The 21,616-nt window shown below is 48.4% G+C and overlaps 1 protein-coding gene across 8 annotated transcripts in view; it reads left to right on the top strand.

Annotated features, from left to right (window-relative positions):
- ABLIM2 (actin binding LIM protein family member 2) overlaps positions 1-21,616 on the top strand; it is a 342,851-nt gene that overhangs the window by 284,698 nt on the left and 36,537 nt on the right. For all 8 annotated transcript variants that reach the window (XM_063924017.1, XM_063924051.1, XM_063924068.1 and 5 more), the window contains 4 exons: positions 3,555-3,607; positions 4,895-5,036; positions 7,169-7,227; positions 14,107-14,161. In XM_063924017.1, coding sequence (XP_063780087.1) covers positions 3,555-3,607; positions 4,895-5,036; positions 7,169-7,227; positions 14,107-14,161 — 309 coding nt within the window. The remainder of the gene's footprint in view (positions 1-3,554; positions 3,608-4,894; positions 5,037-7,168; positions 7,228-14,106; positions 14,162-21,616) is intronic.

The following is a 21,616-nucleotide window of genomic DNA, read 5'->3' as shown; positions in this document are numbered from 1 at the left end:
TGTATGCACATTTTAGTACCTTTCGACACGATGCGCAGGCACGCTGGTCGAATATCGCGTCTCAAGATATTATGTGCTGCACATAATATTTAACGAATCGCAGTGCGATCACATGTGTTTCTAGAACCACATGCTATATATCGCACTGCAATGTGCGATGGGCACCGCTCCCACTCTGCGGTGACGTGCCCATTACATGATAACCATGCGATCTATCGAATGATCGCATAATAATCTTTTTGGCAGTTCAGGCGCGATTTCATCGCACCTGAACTGCCGGTGCGATGCCCCGCGATGTCACGTTGCGGGGCATCGCACAAGTGTATGGGCACCATAGGAGCCTTGCATTCTATGGTATTACATGCACAAACGTGAGTAGAGACATTGGAGGTAATTCAGAGTTGATCACAGCAGCAAATTTGTTAGCAGTTGGGAAAAACCATGTGCACTGCAGGTGTGGCAGATGTAACATTTGCAGAGAGTTAGATTTGGGTGGGGTGGGTTCAAACTGAAATCTAAATTGCAGTGTAAAAATAAAGCAGCCAGTATTTGCCCTGCACAGAAACAATATAACCCACCCAAATCTAACTCTCTCTGCATTTCTTATATCTGCCACACCTGCAGTGCACATTGGGGGGTCATTCCGAGTTCATTGCTCGCTAGCAAGTTTTTGCAGTGCTGCGATCAGGTTAAATCTTGGCAAAACTGTGCATGCGTATGCACTGCAATGTGCAGGCGCATTGTACGGGTAGAAAGAGGATCGGTGCTGGGTAATGGATTTAACGAAGAATCCATTCGCACAGCCGATCACAAGGTGATTGACAGAAAGAGGGCGTTTGTGGGTGTGAACTGACCGTTTTCTGGGAGTGTTTGGAAAAACGTAGGCATGTCCAAGCGTTTGCAGGGCGGGTGTCTGACTTCAATTCCAGGACCGGACAGGCTGAAGTGATCGCAGCGGCTGAGTAAGTCCAGAGCTACTCAGGAACTGCACAAAACTTTTTTGTGCCGTCGGCTGCAAAAGCGTTTGCACACTTGCAAAACGAAAATACACTCCCCCATAGGCGGCGACTATCTGATCGCAGCACAGCAAAAAGTTGCTAGCGAGCGATCAACTCGGAATGACCCCCATGGTTTTGCCCAACTGCTAACAAATTTGATGCTGCGATCAACTCTGAATTACCCCCATTGTCACCATGCAGAAGTCCGTTACAAGGATTTGTATGCGGGAACAGTAAAGTAGGACTGTACTCTATTAAGAAGAGACATTTAAGGGTATATTCAATTGATGTCAAAAGCTGCCGTCTGTCGAAAAGGCGGCAGTTTTCGACTTTTTTTAGGTCAGAAGGGGTCCCAACCTATTCAATATTTTCGACAAGTTGAGGAATTCGACTTGTCGAAAAGCACGTGGATCGGCGGAATAGCTGCCAATCCACGTGCTTGTGTCAAAAATGACCTTTTCGACCATCTCAGTCCAACATAAAAAAATGGAGGAGAGGGGGGAGAACCGCAGAGAGACAGGGGACAGCCGCGGGCATACAAGGGAGAGAAGCGCTACAGCACAGCGCTGCAGCAGGTGTCACACAGCCCCGCCGCTCACGGCAACTTCCACCCGGTACCAGCAAGTGAGGTCACGCTTGCTGGAGCCGGGTGGACACTGCAGCGAGGTCGGGCGGCTGTGTGTCATCCTTCTGCAGCGCTACTGTAGTGCTGATCTCCTCCGTCTGCCGGCGGCTGTCCCCGCTGGTCTCCCTGTGGCTCCACCCCCCCTCTCCTCCTCTGGGTCCCTCATCTCAATTCGACTTGAAAAAGTCGAATTGAGATGAGATTGAATAGGGGTTGTCGGATCCATTCCCACAAATACATATCGGAATGGATCCGACGCTAATTGAATATACCCCTTAGAGTAGGGAAATCCAAGTAATGTGTTTCAGGCCTAATAGTTTAATGGAACTGATGACATTTATGTATAACACTGCAAGATTTTTGCAACAAAGTAAAAGAGCGAAGGGAACTATTGGCCCATCTCCCTGTTTTTCAGATGACCAGGGGCCTAATTCAGACCTGATTGTAGCAGCAAAATTGTACTCTAATGGACAAAACCATGTACACTGCAGGGGGGGGGCATATGTAACATGTGCAGAGAGAGTTAGATTTGGGTGGGGTGTGTTCAAACTGAAATCTAAATTGCAGTGTAAAAATAAGGCAGCCAGTATTTACCCTGCACAGAAACTATGTAACCCACCCAAATATAACTCTCATGTTTTGCCCAGTAGAGAGCAACTTTCCTGCTGCAATCAGGTCTGAATTAGGCCTAGACCGGGTCATGGCCAAAATGCAACATCCTCGATTCACTGATTGCAACTCAAAAAAAAGTCGTTGGAATCTATGAGTCTGGGATTTTTAACGTAGGATTTTTTCGATCCGCCAACAAATGGGAAATCATTGGAGTCTGACAACTGGCATTGGTAGAAGGGGGAACCGGGCCGTAGATGTATGGTCCGCAGTGGTCTTAGCTGCCTTCCAAGTTCTGTTGTAGTGAAGAAGGGAGGGGCAGAAAAAGCTCAGGGGGGCGATTCAATTGTTTAATGGGCGCCCATAATTACACTTCCCCCGTCACTTTAGACAAGGCGGTATGCAGTGATGCCCATTGTTTCATTGCTCTGATCATGCCTAGAAGTGCCAGGTTTATCTACACAAAAGGCTAAACCCACCCAAAGTGCAGAGCGCGATGGGAACAGTCCTGATTGTGCACCCAAACGGGACACTTTTTGAACATCTCAGCTCGCCACCTCAGGAAGCGGCACCCATCGGCAGAAAGAACTGAATAGCTGCTGGCAGGAACACCCGGGTGGGGGAGGGGGGATAACAATTGAACCATCTCCTCCTATCTTTGGAAACTCACTGGATACATGTCATGTGAATATAAATACTTGCAATATATATTGGGGAACTGAATCAACCAGCATATTTTTTTAATCTTCCTCATTTTCTATACTTACATGGATGGCAATTGGCCGGAATAGAGTCTCCTGAGGCCAGAGAGGTCAGGTGATGTCTACGATGCAGCGCTCAGTAATTATTTTATCTTTCATTACTAAAGAGCCTGGGTTGCTAGTGTACGGTACTGAACCCAACAGTGTAAACTTTCGGGATCTCCAGATATAAGACCTGTGTCTCAGTCAGTGTACTTCCGTCTTCTGAACATGTAACATCAACTGGTTGTCTACACAGATACTCATCATCCCTCATTGTGCTTAATATTAAATACATAACTTGTCATTCCATCCTCCACTAATATATGAATAACTACTGCGTATCTGCTTACAAAGCATGCAGGGTATTGCTGAACCAGTACGCTACAAGCCATGTTAGCCCAAATACACAATACTGTATCTGCTAGGCACCAACTCAGAGGTTATTATTCTGATCTGTCCTCTACTAACCAGTTTTATATTTGCGCATAACTCTCCAGGACACATAGGAGATTGCCGATCCTGTACAGGAACCATTATGTCCCTTCCTATGTACTGACCATCCCTCTCTGTCTGTTCCAGCATCGCGGAGGTCTGTGGGTGAGGAACTCAACTTAGATCCAGAAAGCAGGAAGGTAAAATCGTACAGGGCGCCGGATCTACTTGGTCAAATCTAGGTGCTGATCCTGGGGTGGGCGCAGAAGTGGTTGTGCATCTATTGCCCGCCTGCGACTATATGCAGATACAAATCTCTTCCCTAATGTACACCCGTGTGTCTGATTGTGTATGGCCTGAGACGCCCACTGTCAGCGTCCGTACACACAGTAATACCGATTGGTGCATCTGCGGGAGGTATGGTTTGTCTGACCAACTATGGGCTCCTATGTGATCGGTAGAGCATCTGTATATGCAGCCACATTCACCAATACGCCTGGGCACTGCCATAGCATGCCCATAGGTCACCGCCCAGAATCACCAACTACATATAGGATACACTTCTCCATGTGTGTATCTGATATCGCATCTATGATTCTGTATGGATACAGCCGGGACACATGCGCAGTGCGACTTAGACCCATGCATGGTAGCGATAAATCACTGCACTACGTGCAACACAGGCAGTGCGTCCATGACTCAGGGTGCAAGGGGAATATTTACTAAAGGCCAATATTGATCGATTTTAATCTTTAGTAAATATACCCCATAATGGTCTCTTTGTTACATTGGTTATCATGTTAATGCTGCGTGTCATCAGTCACGTAACTATAACGATGATTTAATCCTCGTACTCGCATCAGTGGATTCATGCCGCTGCCAGTGGCCACTTCAATAAGACCACCATCACCCGCAGCATTAACATAAGACACTGTAGCGGCTGCAACAAAGGTTCTAACTGCGTCTACCTCTGAATTACCCCTTTATTTGGTTTTACTGTGAAGAAAACTAAGAATTCTTAATTTCCAATATACCCTAATAGTATTTAAATAGGGCTCAGTCTTTAGTTAAAGGGAAACCCTGCTATACCTGACGTTTAAAATTAAAACCATTACAAACTCTGACACTCAATTCACTGCTGCTGCCATTTGCCATATGTGCTGTGAACCCTGAGCCAGGTTTGTCCTAGGTGCTAGATTGCTCACTGGTGGGAGGATCATCCTGGGGAACACCCTTCACTGACACTCCAAGGTGAATGGTTGATACGTTTGCCCCATACTGTTATGCAGAGGTTTGTGGGAAAGGGCCCACGCAGCACAGAGATCCGGCGACCTGTTATACAGAAGGAGCTGAGAGCAGGTAGCATTGATCATTGGGTCAGTCTTATACTCGGCAGCCTATAGGCACAGACGGTTGTCATGGTAACGTTCTTTTCTAATTCCCAATAAGATCTCAATTTAATTCAGTTATTTTCATCCTCTTTCTAGGTGAAAACTAACTGGCTGATTCTTAAAGGAGAGATGGATGTCCAGAGTAACTCTACAGACGTAGACTCGCGTTCCCTTTGCCTAAGCTCTGGAACCTATAGAGATCCATCTCAGAGGAACCCAGGAGATTGTTGTTACTCAGGTGAGTCCTCCCATACATGTGTGTGTGTGTGTATATATATATATATATATATATATATATACAGTCAGGTCCATAAATATTGGGACATCGGCACAATTCTCATATTTTGGGCTCTATACACCACCACAATGCATTTGAAATGAAACAAACAGGTGTGCTTTAACTGCAGACTTTCCACTTTAATTTGAGGGTATTTACATCCAAATCAGGTGAACGGTGTAGGAATTACAACGGTTTCTATATGTGCCTCCACTTTTTAAGGGACCAAAAGTAATGGGACAAACTAAACAATCCTAAATCAAACTCACTTTTTAATACTTTGTTGCAAATCCTTTGCAGTCAATTACAGCCTGAAGTCTGGAACGCATAGACATCACCAGACGCTGGGTTTCATCCCTGGTGATGCTCTGCCAGGCCTCTACTGCAAATGTCTTCAGTTCCTGCTTGTTTTTAGGGCATTTTCCCTTCAGTTTTGTCTTCATCAAGTGAAACGCATGCTCAATCGGAGTCAGGTCAGGTGATTGACTTGGCCATTGCATAACATTCCACTTATTTGCCTTAAAAAACTCTTTGGTTGCTTTCGCAGTATGCTTCGGGTCATTGTCCATCTGCACTGTGAAGCGCCGTCCAATGAATTCTGAAGCATTTGACTGAATATGAGCAGATAATATTGCCCGAACCACTTCAGAATTCATCCTGCTGCTTTTGTCAGCAGTCACATTACCAATAAATACAAGGGAACCAGTTCCATTGGCAGCCATACATGCCCACGCCATGACACTACCACCACCATGCTTCACTGATGAGGTGGTATGTTTTGAATCATGAGCAGTTCCTTTCCTTCTCCATACTCTTCTCTTCCCATCACTATGGTACAAGTTGATCTTTGTCTCATCTGTCCATAGGATATTGTTCCAGAACTGTAAAGGCTTTTTTAGATGTTATTTGGCAAACTCTAATCTGGTCTTCCCGTTTTTGTGGCTCACCAATGGTTTACATCGGGTGTAGTACTGGTGACCGGCGGTCTCCTGACCGCCGGTCAGCTTACCGACGTCGGGATCCCGGCAGCATACCGACGCCGGGATCCCGGCGGGGAGGGGCGAGTGCAGCAAGCCCCTTGCGGGCTCGCTGCGCTCGCCACGCTGCGGGCTCGGTGGCGACCTGCAGTCGCCACGGGTTCTATTCCCACTCTATGGGTGTCGTGGACACCCACGAGTGGAAATAGTCCCTGTTGGTCGGCATGCCAACCATTGGGATAGTGAGCCGTCGGGCTTGTGGAGGAGGTCATGTGACTGTCGGTCAGCTGACCGGCGGTCACATGAATACCACCCTTTACATCTTGTGGTGAACCCTCTATATTCACTCTTGTGAAGTCTTCTCTTGATTGTTGACTTTTACACTTATACACCTACCTCCTGGAGAGTGTTCTTGATCTGGGCAACTGCTGTGAAGGGGTTTTTCTTCACCAGGGAAATAATTATTCTGTCATCCACCACAGTTGTTTTCTGTGGTCTTCCGGATCTTTTGTTGTTGCTGAGCTCCCCGGTGTGTTCTTTCTTTTTAAGAATGTTCCAAACAGTTGATTTGGCCACACCTAATGTTTTTGCTATCTCTCTGATGGGTTTGTTTTGATTTTTCAGCCTAATGATGGCTGAAAATGCTTCACTGATAGTGGCAGCTCTTTGGATCTCATATTGAGAGTCGACAGCAACAGATTCCAAATGCAAATGTCACACCTGGAATCTACTCCAGACCTTTTACCTGCTTAATTGATGATGAAATAACGAGAGAATAGCCCACTCCTGTCCATGAAATAGCTTTTGAGTCGATTGTCCCATTACTTTTGGTCCCTTAAAAGTGTGAGGCACATATAGAAACCATTGTAATTCCTACACCGTTCACCTGATTTGGATGTAAATACCCTCAAATTAAAGCGGAAAGTCTGCAGTTAAAGCACACCTTGTTTGTTTCATTTCAAATCCATTGTGGTGGTGTATAGAGGCCAAAATATGAGAATTGTGTCGATGTCCCAGTATTTATGAACCTGACTGTATGTGTGTGATATGTCACATGTATATGCTTACATTTCCATCCAGAGTGACATATATGCGTTGTTGTGTTCTGTTTCATAGGGCTGCCTTACTCCAAGTCTGCGTCACTTCCTGGGTATGGTAAAAATGGACTAAATCGAGTGAGTAGTTGTAGATATAATTACATGTCTGAGCCTTGTTTTGTCTGTTCCCTGCATATTCAGAGTGTGTGACAGTGTGTGGTGCACATGGACCCCTGGTCGTTGAGTTTACTTTCCATATTCCCAGAGATTTTGTGCAGGTGCAGTAGACCCTGGCACAGTGCCTGCCTCTTTAGCACATTCCTTCCAGGAGGGGGGGCAAAGGAGATTGTATACAGCGTACAGTAAAACACTTTGTGTTTACGCTACATACAAATGCTGTTTCTTATGTGCTCAGCGGTGTACAGCCGGGATCCGGTCTGAAGATCGACAATGTTTAAGTCGACCACTATAGATCAACAGTCACTAGGTCGACAGGGTTTCTAGGTCGACATGTGCTAGGTCGACAGGTCAAAAAGTCAACATGGGTTTTTCACATTTTCTCTTACGTCCTAGAGGATGCTGGGGACTCCGTAAGGACCATGGGGATAGACGGGCTCTGCAGGAGACATGGGCACTAAAAAAGAACTTTAGGTATGGGTGTGCACTGGTATGCCCCTCCTCCAGACCTCAGTTTAATACTGTGCCCAGAGGAGACTGGGTGCATTACAGGGAGCTCTCCTGAGTTTCCTGAAAACCAAGTATTTTGTTAGGTTTTTTATTTTCAGGGAGCCTGCTGGCAACAGACTCCCTGCATCGAGGGACTGAGGGGAGAGAAACAGACCTACTTTAACGTTAGGCTCTGTTTCTTAGGCTACTGGACACCATTAGCTCCAGAGGGATCGGAACGCAGGTCTCACCCTTGCCGTTCATCCCGGAGCCGCGCCGCCGTCCTCCTCGCAGAGCCGGAAGATAGAAGCCAGGTGAGTATGTGAAGAAAGAAGACTTCAGAGGCGACAGAAGACTTCAGATCTTCATTGAGGTAACGCGCAGCGGTAATGCCGCGCGCCATTGCTCCCACACAACACACACACGGCAGGCACTGTAAGGGTGCAGGGCGCAGGGGGGGCGCCCTGGGCAGCAATAAGAACCTCCAAATCTGGCTTAAAATGATATATACAGGCTGGGCACTGTATATAAGAGATCCCACGCCAGTTTTTTAAAAATTTTCAGCGGGACCGAAGCCCGCCGCTGAGGGGGCGGAGCTTGTCCATCAGCACTCACTGGCCCATTTTCTCCACAGCACACCGCTGAGAGGAAGCTCCCCGGACTCTCCCCTGCTTACACGGTGAAAGAGGGTTTTAAAGAAGGGAGGGGGGGGCACATAATTTGGCACAGATAAAGATAAACAGCGCTATCTGGGTAAACATATTGTGTTTTTTCCTGGGTTATTAGCGCTGGGTGTGTGCTGGCATACTCTCTCTCTCTGTCTCTCCAAAGGGCCTTGAGGGGGAACGGTCTTCAGATAAGAGGATTCCCTGAGTGTGTGGTGTGTCGGTACGCGTGTGTCGGCATGTCTGAGGTAGAAGGCTCTCCTAGGGAGGAGGTGGAGCAAATGACTGTGGTGTCTCCGTCGGCAACACCGACACCTGACTGGTTGGATATGTGGAATGTTTTAAGTGCTAATGTGAATTTATTGCACAAAAGGTTGAGTCCAGGGAATGTACAGGGAGTCAAGCCCTGCCTGCCGCTATGTCACAGGGACCTTCGGGGTCTCAAAAGCGCCCACTATCCCAAATAGTAGGCACTAATACCGACACGGATTCTGACTCCAGTGTCGACTACGATGATGCAAAGTTACAGCCAAAATTGGCTAAAAGTATTCAATATATGATTATTGCAATAAAAGATATTTTGCATATCACAGAGGACCCCCCTGTCGCTGACACGAGGGTACACATGTATAAGGAAATGAAACCTGAGGTAACCTTTCCCCCATCTCATGAGCTGAACGAGTTATTTGAAAAGGCTTGGGAATCTCCAGACAAGAAACTGCAGATTCCCAAAAGGATTCTTATGGCGCATCCTTTCCCGACTAAGGACAAGATACGGTGGGAATCCTCCCCAAGGGTGGACAAAGCGTTGACACGCTTATCCAAAAAGGTAGCGCTACCATCCCAAGATACGGCTACCCTCAGGGATCCTGCTGATCGCAAGCAGGAGGCTACCTTGAAGTCCATTTACACACATTCTGGTACCTTACTCAGACCGGCGATAGCGTCGGCTTGGGTTTGTAGCGCTGTAGTAGCGTGGACAGATACCTTATCGGCGGAAATTGATACCCTGGATAAGGATACCATTTTATTGACCCTGGGTCATATTAAAAATGCTGTTTTATATATGAGAGATGATCAAAGAGACATTGGCCTACTGGGTTCTAGAGTCAACGCTATGGCGATTTCTGCTAGACGAGTCCTATGGACCCGGCAATGGATAGGTGATGCCGACTCAAAGAGGCATATGGAGGTTTTACCTTACAGGGGTGAGGAATTGTTTGGGGAAGGTCTCTCGGACCTGGTTTCCACAGCTACGGCAGGTAAATCAAATTTTTTGCCTTATATTCCCTCACAGCCTAAGAAAGCGCCACAATATCAGATGCAGTCCTTTCGGTCAAATAGAAACAAGAAAGTACGAGGATCGTCCTTTCTTGCCAGAGGTAAGGGCAGAGGGAAAAAGCTGCCTACCACAGCTAGTTCCCAGGAGCAGAAGTCCTCCCCGGCCTCTACAAAATCCACCGCATGACGCTGGGGCTCCGCTGAGGGAGTCCGCCCCAGTGGGGGCACGTCTTCGACTTTTCAGCCACATCTGGATTCACTCACAGGTGGATCCCTGGGCAATAGAAATTGTTTCCCAGGGTTACAAGCTGGAATTCGAAGAGGTGCCTCCTCGCTGGTTTTTCAAATCGGCCCTACCAGCTTCTTCCCCAGAAAGGGAGATAGTTTTAAATGCAATTCCCAAATTATGTCTTCAACAGGTGGTGGTCAAAGTTCCCCTGCTTCAACAAGGGAGGGGGTATTATTCAACCCTGTTTGTAGTCCCGAAACCGGACGGTTCGGTCATACCCATTTTAAATTTAAAATCCTTGAACCTATACTTGAAAAGGTTCAAGTTCAAGATGGAATCGCTCAGAGCGGTCATCGCCAGCCTAGAAGGGGGGGATTTTATGGTATCCCTGGACATAAAGGATGCATACCTTCATGTTCCCATTTATCCACCTCATCAGGCGTACATGAGATTTGCGGTACAGGAGTGTCATTACCAATTTCAGACGTTGCCGTTTGGGCTTTCCACGGCCCCGAGGATTTTCATCAAGGTAATGGCGGAAATGATGGTGCTCCTGCGCAAGCAGGGTGTCCCAATTATCCCGTACTTGGACGATCTCCTCATAAAAGCGAGATCACGAGAGCAGTTGTTGAACAGCGTGTCACTTTCACTGAAGGTGTTACAGCAACACGGCTGGATTCTCAATATCCCGAAGTCACAGTTGGTTCCTACGACTTGTTTGACCTTCTTAGGCATGATTCTGGATACGGACCAGAAAAGGGTTTATCTTCCGATAGAATAGGCCCAGGAACTCATGACTCTGGCCAGGGACCTATTGAAGCCAAAACAGGTGTCAGTGCATCACTGCACTCGAGTCCTGGGAAAGATGGTGGCGTCTTACGAGGCCATTCCCTTCGGCAGGTTCCATGCGAGGACTTTCCAATGGGACCTACTGGACAAGTGGTCCGGGTCACATCTACAGATTCATCAGTTGATCACCCTGTCCCCCAGGGCCAAGGTATCTCTCCTGTGGTGGCTGCAGAGTGCTCACCTTCTAGAGGGTCACATGTTCGGCATTCAGAACTGGATTCTGGTAACCACGGACGCAAGCCTCCGAGGTTGGGGAGCAAGGTCTTTGGTCAAGCCAGGAGACTTGTCTTCACATCAACGTCCTGGAGCTGAGGGCCATATACAACGCCCTTCGTCAAGCGGAGACTTTGCTTCGCGACCTACCGGTTCTGATTCAGTCAGTCAACATCACTGCAGTGGCTCATGTAAACCGCCAAGGCGGCACAAGGAGCAGAGTGGCAATGGCGGAAGCCACCAGGATTCTTCGCTGGGCGGAAAATCATGTAAGCGCACTGTCAGCAGTGTTCATACCGGGAGTGGACAACTGGGAAGCAGACTTCCTTAGCAGACACGATCTACATCCAGGAGAGTGGGGACTTCATCAGGAAGTCTTCGCACACATTGCAAGTCAGTGGGGACTGCCCCAGATAGACATGATGGCGTCCCGCCTCAACAAAAAACTACAGAGGTATTGCACCAGGTCAAGAGACCCTCAGGCGGTGGCAGTGGACGCCCTGGTGACACCGTGGGTGTTCCAGTCGGTCTATGTGTTTCCTCCTCTTCCTCTCATCCCCAAGGTGTTGAGAATAATAAGAAAAAGAGGAGTACAGACAATTCTCATTGTTCCAGATTGGCCGCGAAGGGCCTGGTATCCGGATCTGCAGGAAATGCTCACAGAAGATCCGTGGCCTCTTCCTCTAAGACAGGACCTGTTGCAACAGGGGCCCTGTCTGTTCCAAGACTTACCGCGGCTGCGTTTGACGGCATGGCGGTTGAACGCCGTATCCTAGCGGAAAAGGACATTCCGTATGAGGTCATTCCTACTCTGATAAAGGCTAGGAAGGACGTGACAGCTAAACATTATCACCGTATATGGCGGAAATATGTTTCTTGGTGGGAGGCCAGGAATGCTCCTACGGAAGAATTCCATCTGGGCCGTTTCCTTCACTGCCTACAAACTGGAGTGAATTTGGGCCTAAAATTAGGCTCCATTAAGGTTCAGATTTCGGCCCTATCCATTTTCTTTCAGAAGGAATTAGCTTCTCTCCCAGAAGTACAGACTTTTGTGAAGGGAGTGCTGCATATTCAGCCTCCTTTTGTACCTCCGGTGGCTCCTTGGGACCTTAACGTGGTGTTGAGTTTCCTTAAGTCGCACTGGTTTGAACCACTTAAAATGGTGGAATTAAAATATCTCACTTGGAAAGTGGTCATGTTGTTAGCCTTGGCTTCGGCTAGGCGAGTGTCGGAGTTGGCGGCTTTGTCTCATAAAAGCCCCTATCTGGTTTTCCATGTGGATAGAGCGGAATTGCGGACCCGTCCTCAATTCTTGCTTAAGGTGGTTTCATCTTTTCATATGAACCAACCTATTGTGGTGCCTGTGGCTACGCGAGACTTGGAGGATTCTGAGTCCCTTGATGTGGTCAGGGCTTTGAAAACTTACGTGGCCAGAACGGCTCGGGTCAGAAAAACAGAAGCACTGTTTGTCCTGTATGCAGCCAACAAGGTTGGCGCTCCTGCTTCAAAGCAGACTATTGCTCGCTGGATCTGTAACACGATTCAGCAGGCTCATTCTACAGTTGGATTGCCGTTACCAAAATCGGTAAAGGCCCATACCACTAGGAAGGTGGGCTCTTCTTGGGCGGCTGCCCGAGGCGTCTCGGCATTACAACTGTGCCGAGCTGCTACTTGGTTGGGGTCAAACACCTTTGCAAAGTTTTACAAGTTTGATACCCTGGCTGAGGAGGAGCTCTTGTTTGCTCAGTTGGTGCTGCAGAGTCATCCGCACTCTCCCGCCCGTTTGGGAGCTTTGGTATAATCCCCATGGTCCTTACGGAGTCCCCAGCATCCTCTAGGACGTAAGAGAAAATAAGATTTTAAACCTACCGGTAAATCTTTTTCTCCAAGTCCGTAGAGGATGCTGGGCGCCCGTCCCAGTGCGGACTACTTCTGCAAGACTTGTATATAGTTGTTGCTTACATAAGGGTTATGTTACAGTTTTGATCAGTCTCGGACTGATGCTGTGTTGTTTCATACTGTTAACTGGTTCGTATATTCCAAGTTATACGGTGTGATTGGTGTGGCTGGTATGAATCTTGCCCTTGGATTAACAAAAATCCTTTCCTCGTACTGTCCGTCTCCTCTGGGCACAGTTTCTCTAACTGAGGTCTGGGGGAGGGGCATAGAGGGAGGAGCCAGTGCACACCCATACATAAAGTTCTTTTTTAGTGCCCATGTCTCCTGCGGAGCCCGTCTATCCCCATTGTCCTTACGGAGTCCCCAGCATCCTCTACGGACTAGGAGAAATAGATTTACCGGTAGGTATAAAATCTTATTTTTTTTTTACTTTTCCATACTCAACGATCCACGTGGACTACGATTGGAACGGTAATCTGTGCCAAGCGAAGCGGTAGCGGAGCGAGGCGCCTTGCCCGAAGCATGGCGAGCCATGCGAGGGGACACGGTGCACTAATTGGGGTTCCTGGTCACTGTACGGAGAAAACGACACCAAAAAAACATGAAAAACTTGTGTCGACCTTTTGACCTGTCGACCTAGCACACGTCGACCTAGAAACCCTGTCGACCTTCAGACGCTGTCGACCTATAGTGGTCGACCTAGAAACTGTCGATTTGATGATCCACACCCGTACAGCCACACAGTAATATGACACATGGATATTTATCACACAATGTAAACATGCTGTAAGTTATCAAACTTTCACTTTATATGTAAAGCTTTTATCCAGACCTGGATACATCCCTATTACACTATGCCCCAATGATGTCACACTCTAGGATGTATCTTAAGATACTGCATTATGAGAGAATTATCAAATATCAATAAGACTGATAGGAAAACTCTGTTCAAGATAAAGGCATTATGAGGAAGAGAAGGGAAATAATGGTAACTTTACTGAATGGAGAAGTCTGCAAGCAGTCTTTCTAACACCATCATAGAAACTAGATAAGATCGCTAAGATATGCTTATCCATTAACCCCATTGCAATTAGAAATGCAAATTAAATTGTTCCGGCCTGTACATGGGGGTTGGATCACAGATTGCTGACCGTAATGAAATCAGTTTTACTGCAAATCCGTTTTAATAATAACATTGTCATATGTTTCTCTCAGGCTGCCAACTTCGGTCAGTACCATATGGAGGATGATTCCAGCTGGGGAATGAAAGGTAAAGGATTACCCGATGCACACTGGTTCTGTGTGTCATGTGTGTATGTACACGTTTATGCACAAATAACAGCATGTACATGGAATACACATGATAATACTATGGTACGATGTCTCAGTAAAAAAGGTAGAGGGGTCAGACTCAGCACCTAGTGGAGTTCTGTGGAAAAAGCCAATTCTTAATGAATATACAAACTCTGGGACATTTTTAATTAACTTTTAAATGTAAATATAAACTATGCTGCAGTCCAGGGCTGGCGGCCTATGCCTCTTACACTCTAGTTGCACTTACTATTGTACTCACGAGGGGGCGCTGTGACTCACCATTAGCTAGAGTCAGCGCTTAGCACAGCAGATTTATGTGTTGGAGGTCAGGTAACCATATGTAATGATAACTAAAGTACTGCGGATGACCACAAGCTATATCTGATACCACAATTAGATCTCTAGTTACACACATGTTAGCATTCACTTCTTATTACCTCACTAATATCTCTGCATTATACACATACAGGTCAGTCTGTGTCCATTACATCATGAATCACTGGACATTAATGTCTTCTCATTATGGAGGAGTTGTACTAAGCCTTGGAGAGAGATAAAGTACCAGCCAATCCGCTCCTAACTGCCATGTTACAGGCTGTGTTTGAAAAATGACAGAAGGTGATTGGTTGGTAGTTTAGCTCTCTCCATGTTATCCCTCTCCAAGGCTTAGTACATCTGCCCCATTATAACATAAATAAGAGGCGATCAGATGTAAACCTCAATTTCTCAGCAACAGATATCAGATGCATTATCATTCTGTTCATATGGCAGGATTGTCCACAGTCTATATTATAGGCTGAGCAGGGGGTGGTAAATAGGGACTTTGCGGCTTTATTCAGGTTTGTTAGCAAACCAAAATAGCACACTAATGGGCAAAACCATGCTGCACTGCAGGGGGGCAGATGTAACATGTGCAGAGAGCGTTAGATTTGGGTGGGGTGTGTTCAAACTGAAATCTAATCTGCAGTGTAAAAATAAAGCAGACAGTATTTACCCTGCACAGAAACAATATAACCCACCCAAATCTAACTCTCTCTGCACGTTACATCTGCCCCACCTGCAGTGCAGCATGGTTTTGCCCATTAGTGTACATTTTTGGCTTGATAACAAACCTGAATAACCCCCTTAGTTACATTATGCAAACCTTCCATAAGCGCGCAGTATGGGTAGACTTAAAATACTACTTTTAAACGGGGATGCTCATGGATTATACAGGTTCTGTGGCAGTTTAAAACCAGATGAAATGCAGGCTTAAAGTCAGCCAGTGGTAGAACCTGTGCAATTCATGAGTTTCCCAGTTTAAAAAGATAGTATGGTAATCCTAATTATGGTCCTGATTCATGTTTGTAAGTAAAGCAAAAAAAGAAAGCAACTTTGTGTCTGGATCAAACCATGTTTCCATTGAAAGAGAGCAAATTTATTTATATTTTTGCATGCAGGGTAAATACGGGCTGCTTTTGCATGTAGCCCACAAATGTTAGCTTTATTTCTCTAACGTCCTAGTGGATGCTGGGGACTCCGTAAGGACCATGGGGAATAGCGGGCTCCGCAGGAGACTGGGCACTCTAAAGAAAGATTTAGTACTATCTGGTGTGCACTGGCTCCTCCCTCTATGCCCCTCCTCCAGACCTCAATTAGAATCTGTGCCCGGCCAGAGCTGGGTGCTCCTAGTGGGCTCTCCTGAGCTTGCTAGAAAATAAATTATTTTGTTAGGTTTTTTATTTTCAGAGAGCTTCTGCTGGCAACAGACTCTCTGCTACGAGGGACTGAGGGGAGAGAAGCAAACCTACTCACGGCAGCTAGGTAGCGCTTCTTAGGCTACTGGACACCATTAGCTCCAGAGGGATCGAACACAGGTACCTAACCTTGATCGTCCGTTCCCGGAGCCGCGCCGCCGTCCCCCTCGCAGAGCCAGAAGAACAGAAGCTGCAGAAGCATGAAGACATCGAAATCGGCGGCTGAAGACTCCTGTCTTCACTTAAGGTAGCGCACAGCACTGCAGCTGTGCGCCATTGCTCCCACAGCACACCACACACTCCGGTCACTGTAGGGTGCAGGGCGCAGGGGGGGGCGCCCTGGGCAGCAATTAAGATACCTTTTGGCAAAATTATACATATATACAGTCAGGCACTGTATATATGTATGAGCCCCCGCCATTATTTTTACACAGAAACGGGACAGAAGCCCGCCACTGAGGGGGCGGGGCCTTCTTCCTCAGCACTCACCAGCGCCATTTTCTCTCCACAGATCCGCTGAGAGAAGCTCCCCAGGCTCTCCCCTGCAATAGAAGAGGGTAAAAAGAGAGGGGGGGGCATATAAATTTGGTGCAAAAACAATATATACAGCAGCTACTGGGTTAACACTAAGTTACTGTGTGATTCCTGGGTCATATAGCGCTGGGGTGTGTGCTGGCATACTCTCTCTCTGTCTCTCCAAAGGGCCTTGTGGGGGAACTGTCTTCAAATAGAGCATCCCCTGTATGTGTGGTTTGTCGGTACGTGTGTGTCGACATGTCTGAGGTAAAAGGCTCCCCTAAGGAGGAGATAGGGCAAATATGTGTGTGAGAGGGTGTCTCCGTCGACAACGCCGACACCTGTTTGGATATGTGTAAGTGCTGAGGTGAATTTATTGCACAAAAGATTAGAGAACAGACAGGAAATCTACCCATGTCTGTCCCTATGTCACAGAGACCTTCAGAGTCTCACAATGCTCACTATCCAAAATAATAAACACTGATATCGACACAGAGTTTGGCTCCAGTGTCGACTACGATAATGCAAAGTTACAGCACAAATGGCTGAAAGGTATTCAATATATGATTATTGTAATAAAAGAGGATTTGCATATCACTGATGACTCATTTGTCCCTGACACAAGGGTACACATGTTGAGGGGAAGAAAGCTGAGGTAAATTTCCCTCCTCTCATGAGGAAAAAGAGCGGGAAACTCCAGACAAGAGACTGCAGCTTCCCACAAAAAATTCTCAAGCAGTATCCTTTCCCCACTAGGGCCAGGATGTGATGGGAATCTTCCCCTAGGGTGTCCCGTTTGCCCAGAAGGTAGCACTAGCTATTCTCAGGGATCCTGCAGATAGCGTGCACATTCTAGTATACTACTCAGACCGGCGATTGTGTCGGCATGGGTTTATAGCGCTGTGGCAGCGTGGACAGGTACCTTATCAGCAGAGATTGAGACCCTAGTATGCATATATATATATATTAAAGATGCTGTCTTAAGTGATAGGTATATATATATATATATATATTAAACATGCCCAAAGAGACATGAGTATACTGGGTCCTAGAGTCAAAGTTATGTCGATTTCTGCTTGACGTGTCCTGTAGAATATGCAATGGACAGATGATGCCGACTTAAGAGGCATATGGAAGGCTGAGGATTGTGTGGAGAAGGGTTCTCGGACCTGGTCTCCACAGCTATCGCTGGTAATTCTGATATTTTGCCTTATATTCCTGCACAGCCTACGAAAGCACGACATTATCAAATGCAGCCTTTCGAATAAAGAAACAAGAAAGTCCGAGGTGCGTCCTTTCTTGCCAGAGGCGGGGGCAGAGGAAAGAAGCTGCACAACACGGCTAGTTCCCAGGTACAGAAGTCCTCCCCGGCCTCTACAAAAATCCACCGCATGTCGCTGGGGCTCCACAGGCGGAGCTAGGCCCGGTGGGGGCACGCCTTCGTAAGTTCAGCCACAAGTGGGTTCACTCCCTGTTAGATCCCTGGGCAATAGATATTGTGTCTCAGGGATACAAGCTGGACTTTGAGAAGATGCCCCCTCACCGACGGCCCTGCCGGCTTCCCCCCACGAGAGGGAAACAGTGTTAACTGCAATTCATAAATTGTATCTTCAACAGGTGGTGGTCAAGGTTCCCCTCCTTCAACAAGGAGGGGGTTATTATTCGACCATGTTGTAGTCCCGAAACCAGACGGTTCGGTCGGACCCATATTGAATTTAAAATCCCTGAACATATACCTGAAAGGGTTCAAGTTCAAGTTGGAATCGCTAAGAGCGGTGATTGCAAGCCTGAAAGGGGGAGATTTTATGGTGACTCGGGACATAAAGGATGCACTCCGAAAATTATACAGAGCTGGGCGTGGCCTGGATGTCCTGGAGAGTGGATGTGAATCCCATAGCTCCTGCTTTCCTGACCCTCTTACTGGGCCTTATCCTCTCCTAACCACCGCCAGACTGCTTCTACTCCCTCACAGGGACAGGGACCCTCTATACCCTCTGGCACCTGCTGTGGGGGACCCGCGGAGTCGGGGAGTGCTTTTAAGCACTCCTGCGGATTGCGGCCTTCCCCCCGGCCTAAAGCCTGGGGCTCGAGTTTGGAGCTAGGCCGGATCGGCGGACCGGGACGGACGTCCCACAGGAGCCCATCGCCTCTCTCCCTCCTTATCCGTGTCCCCCTGCACCACTGAAGCGAAGCCAGAGGACAACCTGACCGGCGGAGGCCTCCTGCGTCCCCACATTGAAGACGGCGCGGACTCCGACAGAGGCGCCCGGAGCCCGGACTGCAGACCCGCTGACCGGAAGGAGACGGGATCGTGCCCGGGCAACGGGGTAAGTCGAGAGGTTAACTCTCCCTGCACCCCTTGCCCTAAGACCCGATCTCCGGTGCTGCAGCGAACCGAGGCCTTCCCCCCGAACCGGAGCTGGGGCCTCAAGTTAGACGCCGGCCCGCCCGCGACTCACGGACCCGATATACCCACCTTGGGGCCCCCCACGGGCACCGGAAAGACCCCTCTCTCCTGCTCTTCCTACGGTTACCCTCCCCCAGGCGGGCTCTGCCCCTGCTGGTTGCTGGGGACTCACCAGAGAAACATTGAGGCTGCCTGCCATCCCCTCTCAGCTGCCATCTACATAGCGGTCGACTGTCTTGCTGGCCTCCAGCTCCGTAGTGGACCCGACCTGCCTCTACATTGGGGCTCATCGGAGCTTGCTCCGGATCTTGCCGGTGGTCTCCTTCCTGCTGCTGGCTACATCTCTCCCCCCCCCCCCCCGCTGAGTGGTGCTGCCCCGGTCACTGGCTGGTCCGTGCCCGGGGCGCGCCTCCGCGATTTCTGAGCAGGGGAGGCCCTGCGTGAACCCCCCCATCCTCCTCAACCCTGGGTGTCGCACTGGTGGCCGCACTGGAGAGGTTCCTGGGCTGACACCGGAGGTAAAGATCACGGGGAGTGGCCTGGAGGCTGAACAGGCAGACAGTGCCATACATGAGTTCCCAGGGACCTGGGGTATCAACGCAATAAACAGCCTCCTGAGGTCATATTACACCCCCCTCCGGAGGAGAGATAACTAGAAAGCTTACGCCCGCTTCTTTCCACCAATACTCTCCACGTCTGTAGAGACCCTCTAGCCTCTAAATTTCTCTTCTTGCTGTCTGGCGCCCACGCATCGCCATGCACTGCCCTGGACTTTTGTTCTCTACTACTCTACCCGAGGCCACCTGATGGCCATCTGAAACCAGGCCACGGGGGATGACCGCTCCCTAAGAGCCATGTCGCCGTATGTATCCTGCTGATACTGACACATCTTGAGCTACTTGCAAACAGCCTCCACACTATCCCTCTCCGGAATATGAGACGTGCCTCGAAATCCTCTAGACGGAGCAAAAACAACCAACCACGAAAAGTCACGAGGTCTCAAGCGGATCTGAGGCCCTTCCTTCATCCCACGATATCCCCACAGTTGGAGAGCCGTTCCTCTCCCCGCTCCCAGACCTCCCCCTCTGCTTCTCCGACTTCGAATCTAGCTGATGAGATGGCTGACCCTTCGGCAGCTAGTAGTCGCGAGCTCCGGGATATTCTAACCTTCATGAGGTCCCTTCCCACAAAGCAAGACCTTCAAGACACTATCAGGAACGAGCTCGCCTCCATCAAAAGCGACATCTCACACCTGTCTGACCGGGTGGTTACTCTGGAGGAAGACCAAGAAGCCAGCGCTTCCTGTATGTCCCAGCTGAGGGACTCTGTCCTTGCTCAGTCCAAAGAAATCCGAGCTTTACAGTCCAGAATGACGGATATCGACAACAGAGGCAGACGGAACAACATCCGAGTCCGGGGTCTCCCGGAGGAGGTTTCCCAGTCTGGTCTAGTGGACGCCCTGTCCAAGATATTCAACGAACTTTTGGGAACAAACTCGGATAATGTCATCACTTTCCACAGAGCCCTTAGACCGAGGGGCCTCGCCACTGACCGACCTCGTGACGTCATTTGCCGGCTCCATTACTTCGCCCAGAAGGATGAGATCATGTCCAAAGCCAGACAACTTGATGGTATCAACTTCAATGGCTGCACTATAAGCCTCTATCAAGACCTTTCCTGGTACACACTCCAGCAGCGGAAATCCTTGAAGCCCCTGACAGATGAGCTGCGGAAACGTCAGCTTCGCTACCGTTGGGGATTTCCTTTTCACATTCAAGCCTGTTCCTCGGGGAAATGGTACACCCTATCTTCCCACACAGGCCTCACCCCGTTCTGCACCTCCGTAGGCCTTCCTCCATTGTCCATTCCAGACTGGGAGTTTCCTCTTCCGGATGTGCCTCCTCCTAAACGGGCTCCTAACGTGCAACCATGGCAAGAGGTTCGAGGAACTGGGAGGAGATCCCAGTCAACTACATCTCCTTCCAAGACCGATTAGTTGTAATGGACCCATTTGACTGATATTGTTATTTCCCTCCTACAGAAACGCTTGCTGATAATGCAATGTTGGAGGGTAATTTTTCCCTCTCGAAGGGTTCACAACTATGTTACATGTTATTCCCTAGTTATTTACAGAGGTTGTTGATAAATGGTTAATATCCTTGCTCAAGCTGACCGGCGGGGGGATGGGGCTGCGGAATTGGCCGCTGCCCTTGTCCCCCCTCTGGCCACCCCCCCTTTTTATTTCTTTTTCCCTCTCCTTTTCACTGTGTCAGTTTAAATATGTTATTGTTGTTATCATGGTTCGGGTTGCGGTTCACCCCCATTCCCCCATACAATACCCGCCTCTGGCTACATGCCGGTAGGGAGACTGACGGGGTCACAGTTCAGTCTCTCTCCTGCGGGTCTTTTGCTGATGTTATTACATTGTTTTTGTACTCCTTTCCTTTTTATCTCTTTTTCCATGCTTGCTCTTCCTTCTCTCCTTTCCCCCTCCCTCCACTTTAAGGTTTCTAGGAAAGTGTTCTACTTCATTCCACCATGAGTACCCCGGGGAAGATTAAAGTGCTGTCCCTTAACGCACGAGGTCTCAACTCGCCGGAGAAGAGATCTAGCCTTCTACGTCTGTTAAGGTCTGAAAGAGCAGACGTTGCATTAGTGCAGGAGACCCATTTCAAGGTTGGAATCCGTAACCCCTCTATCACCAATCGCTACTTTCCAGTAGCGTTCTACTGTAACACCCCAGGTAGCAAAT

This window comes from Pseudophryne corroboree, chromosome 1 (genome assembly GCF_028390025.1).
Source record: "Pseudophryne corroboree isolate aPseCor3 chromosome 1, aPseCor3.hap2, whole genome shotgun sequence".
Taxonomy (NCBI): Eukaryota; Metazoa; Chordata; class Amphibia; order Anura; family Myobatrachidae; genus Pseudophryne; species Pseudophryne corroboree.
Note: the sequence above shows the minus strand (reverse complement) of the source record. Positions and strands in the feature narration are given on the sequence as shown.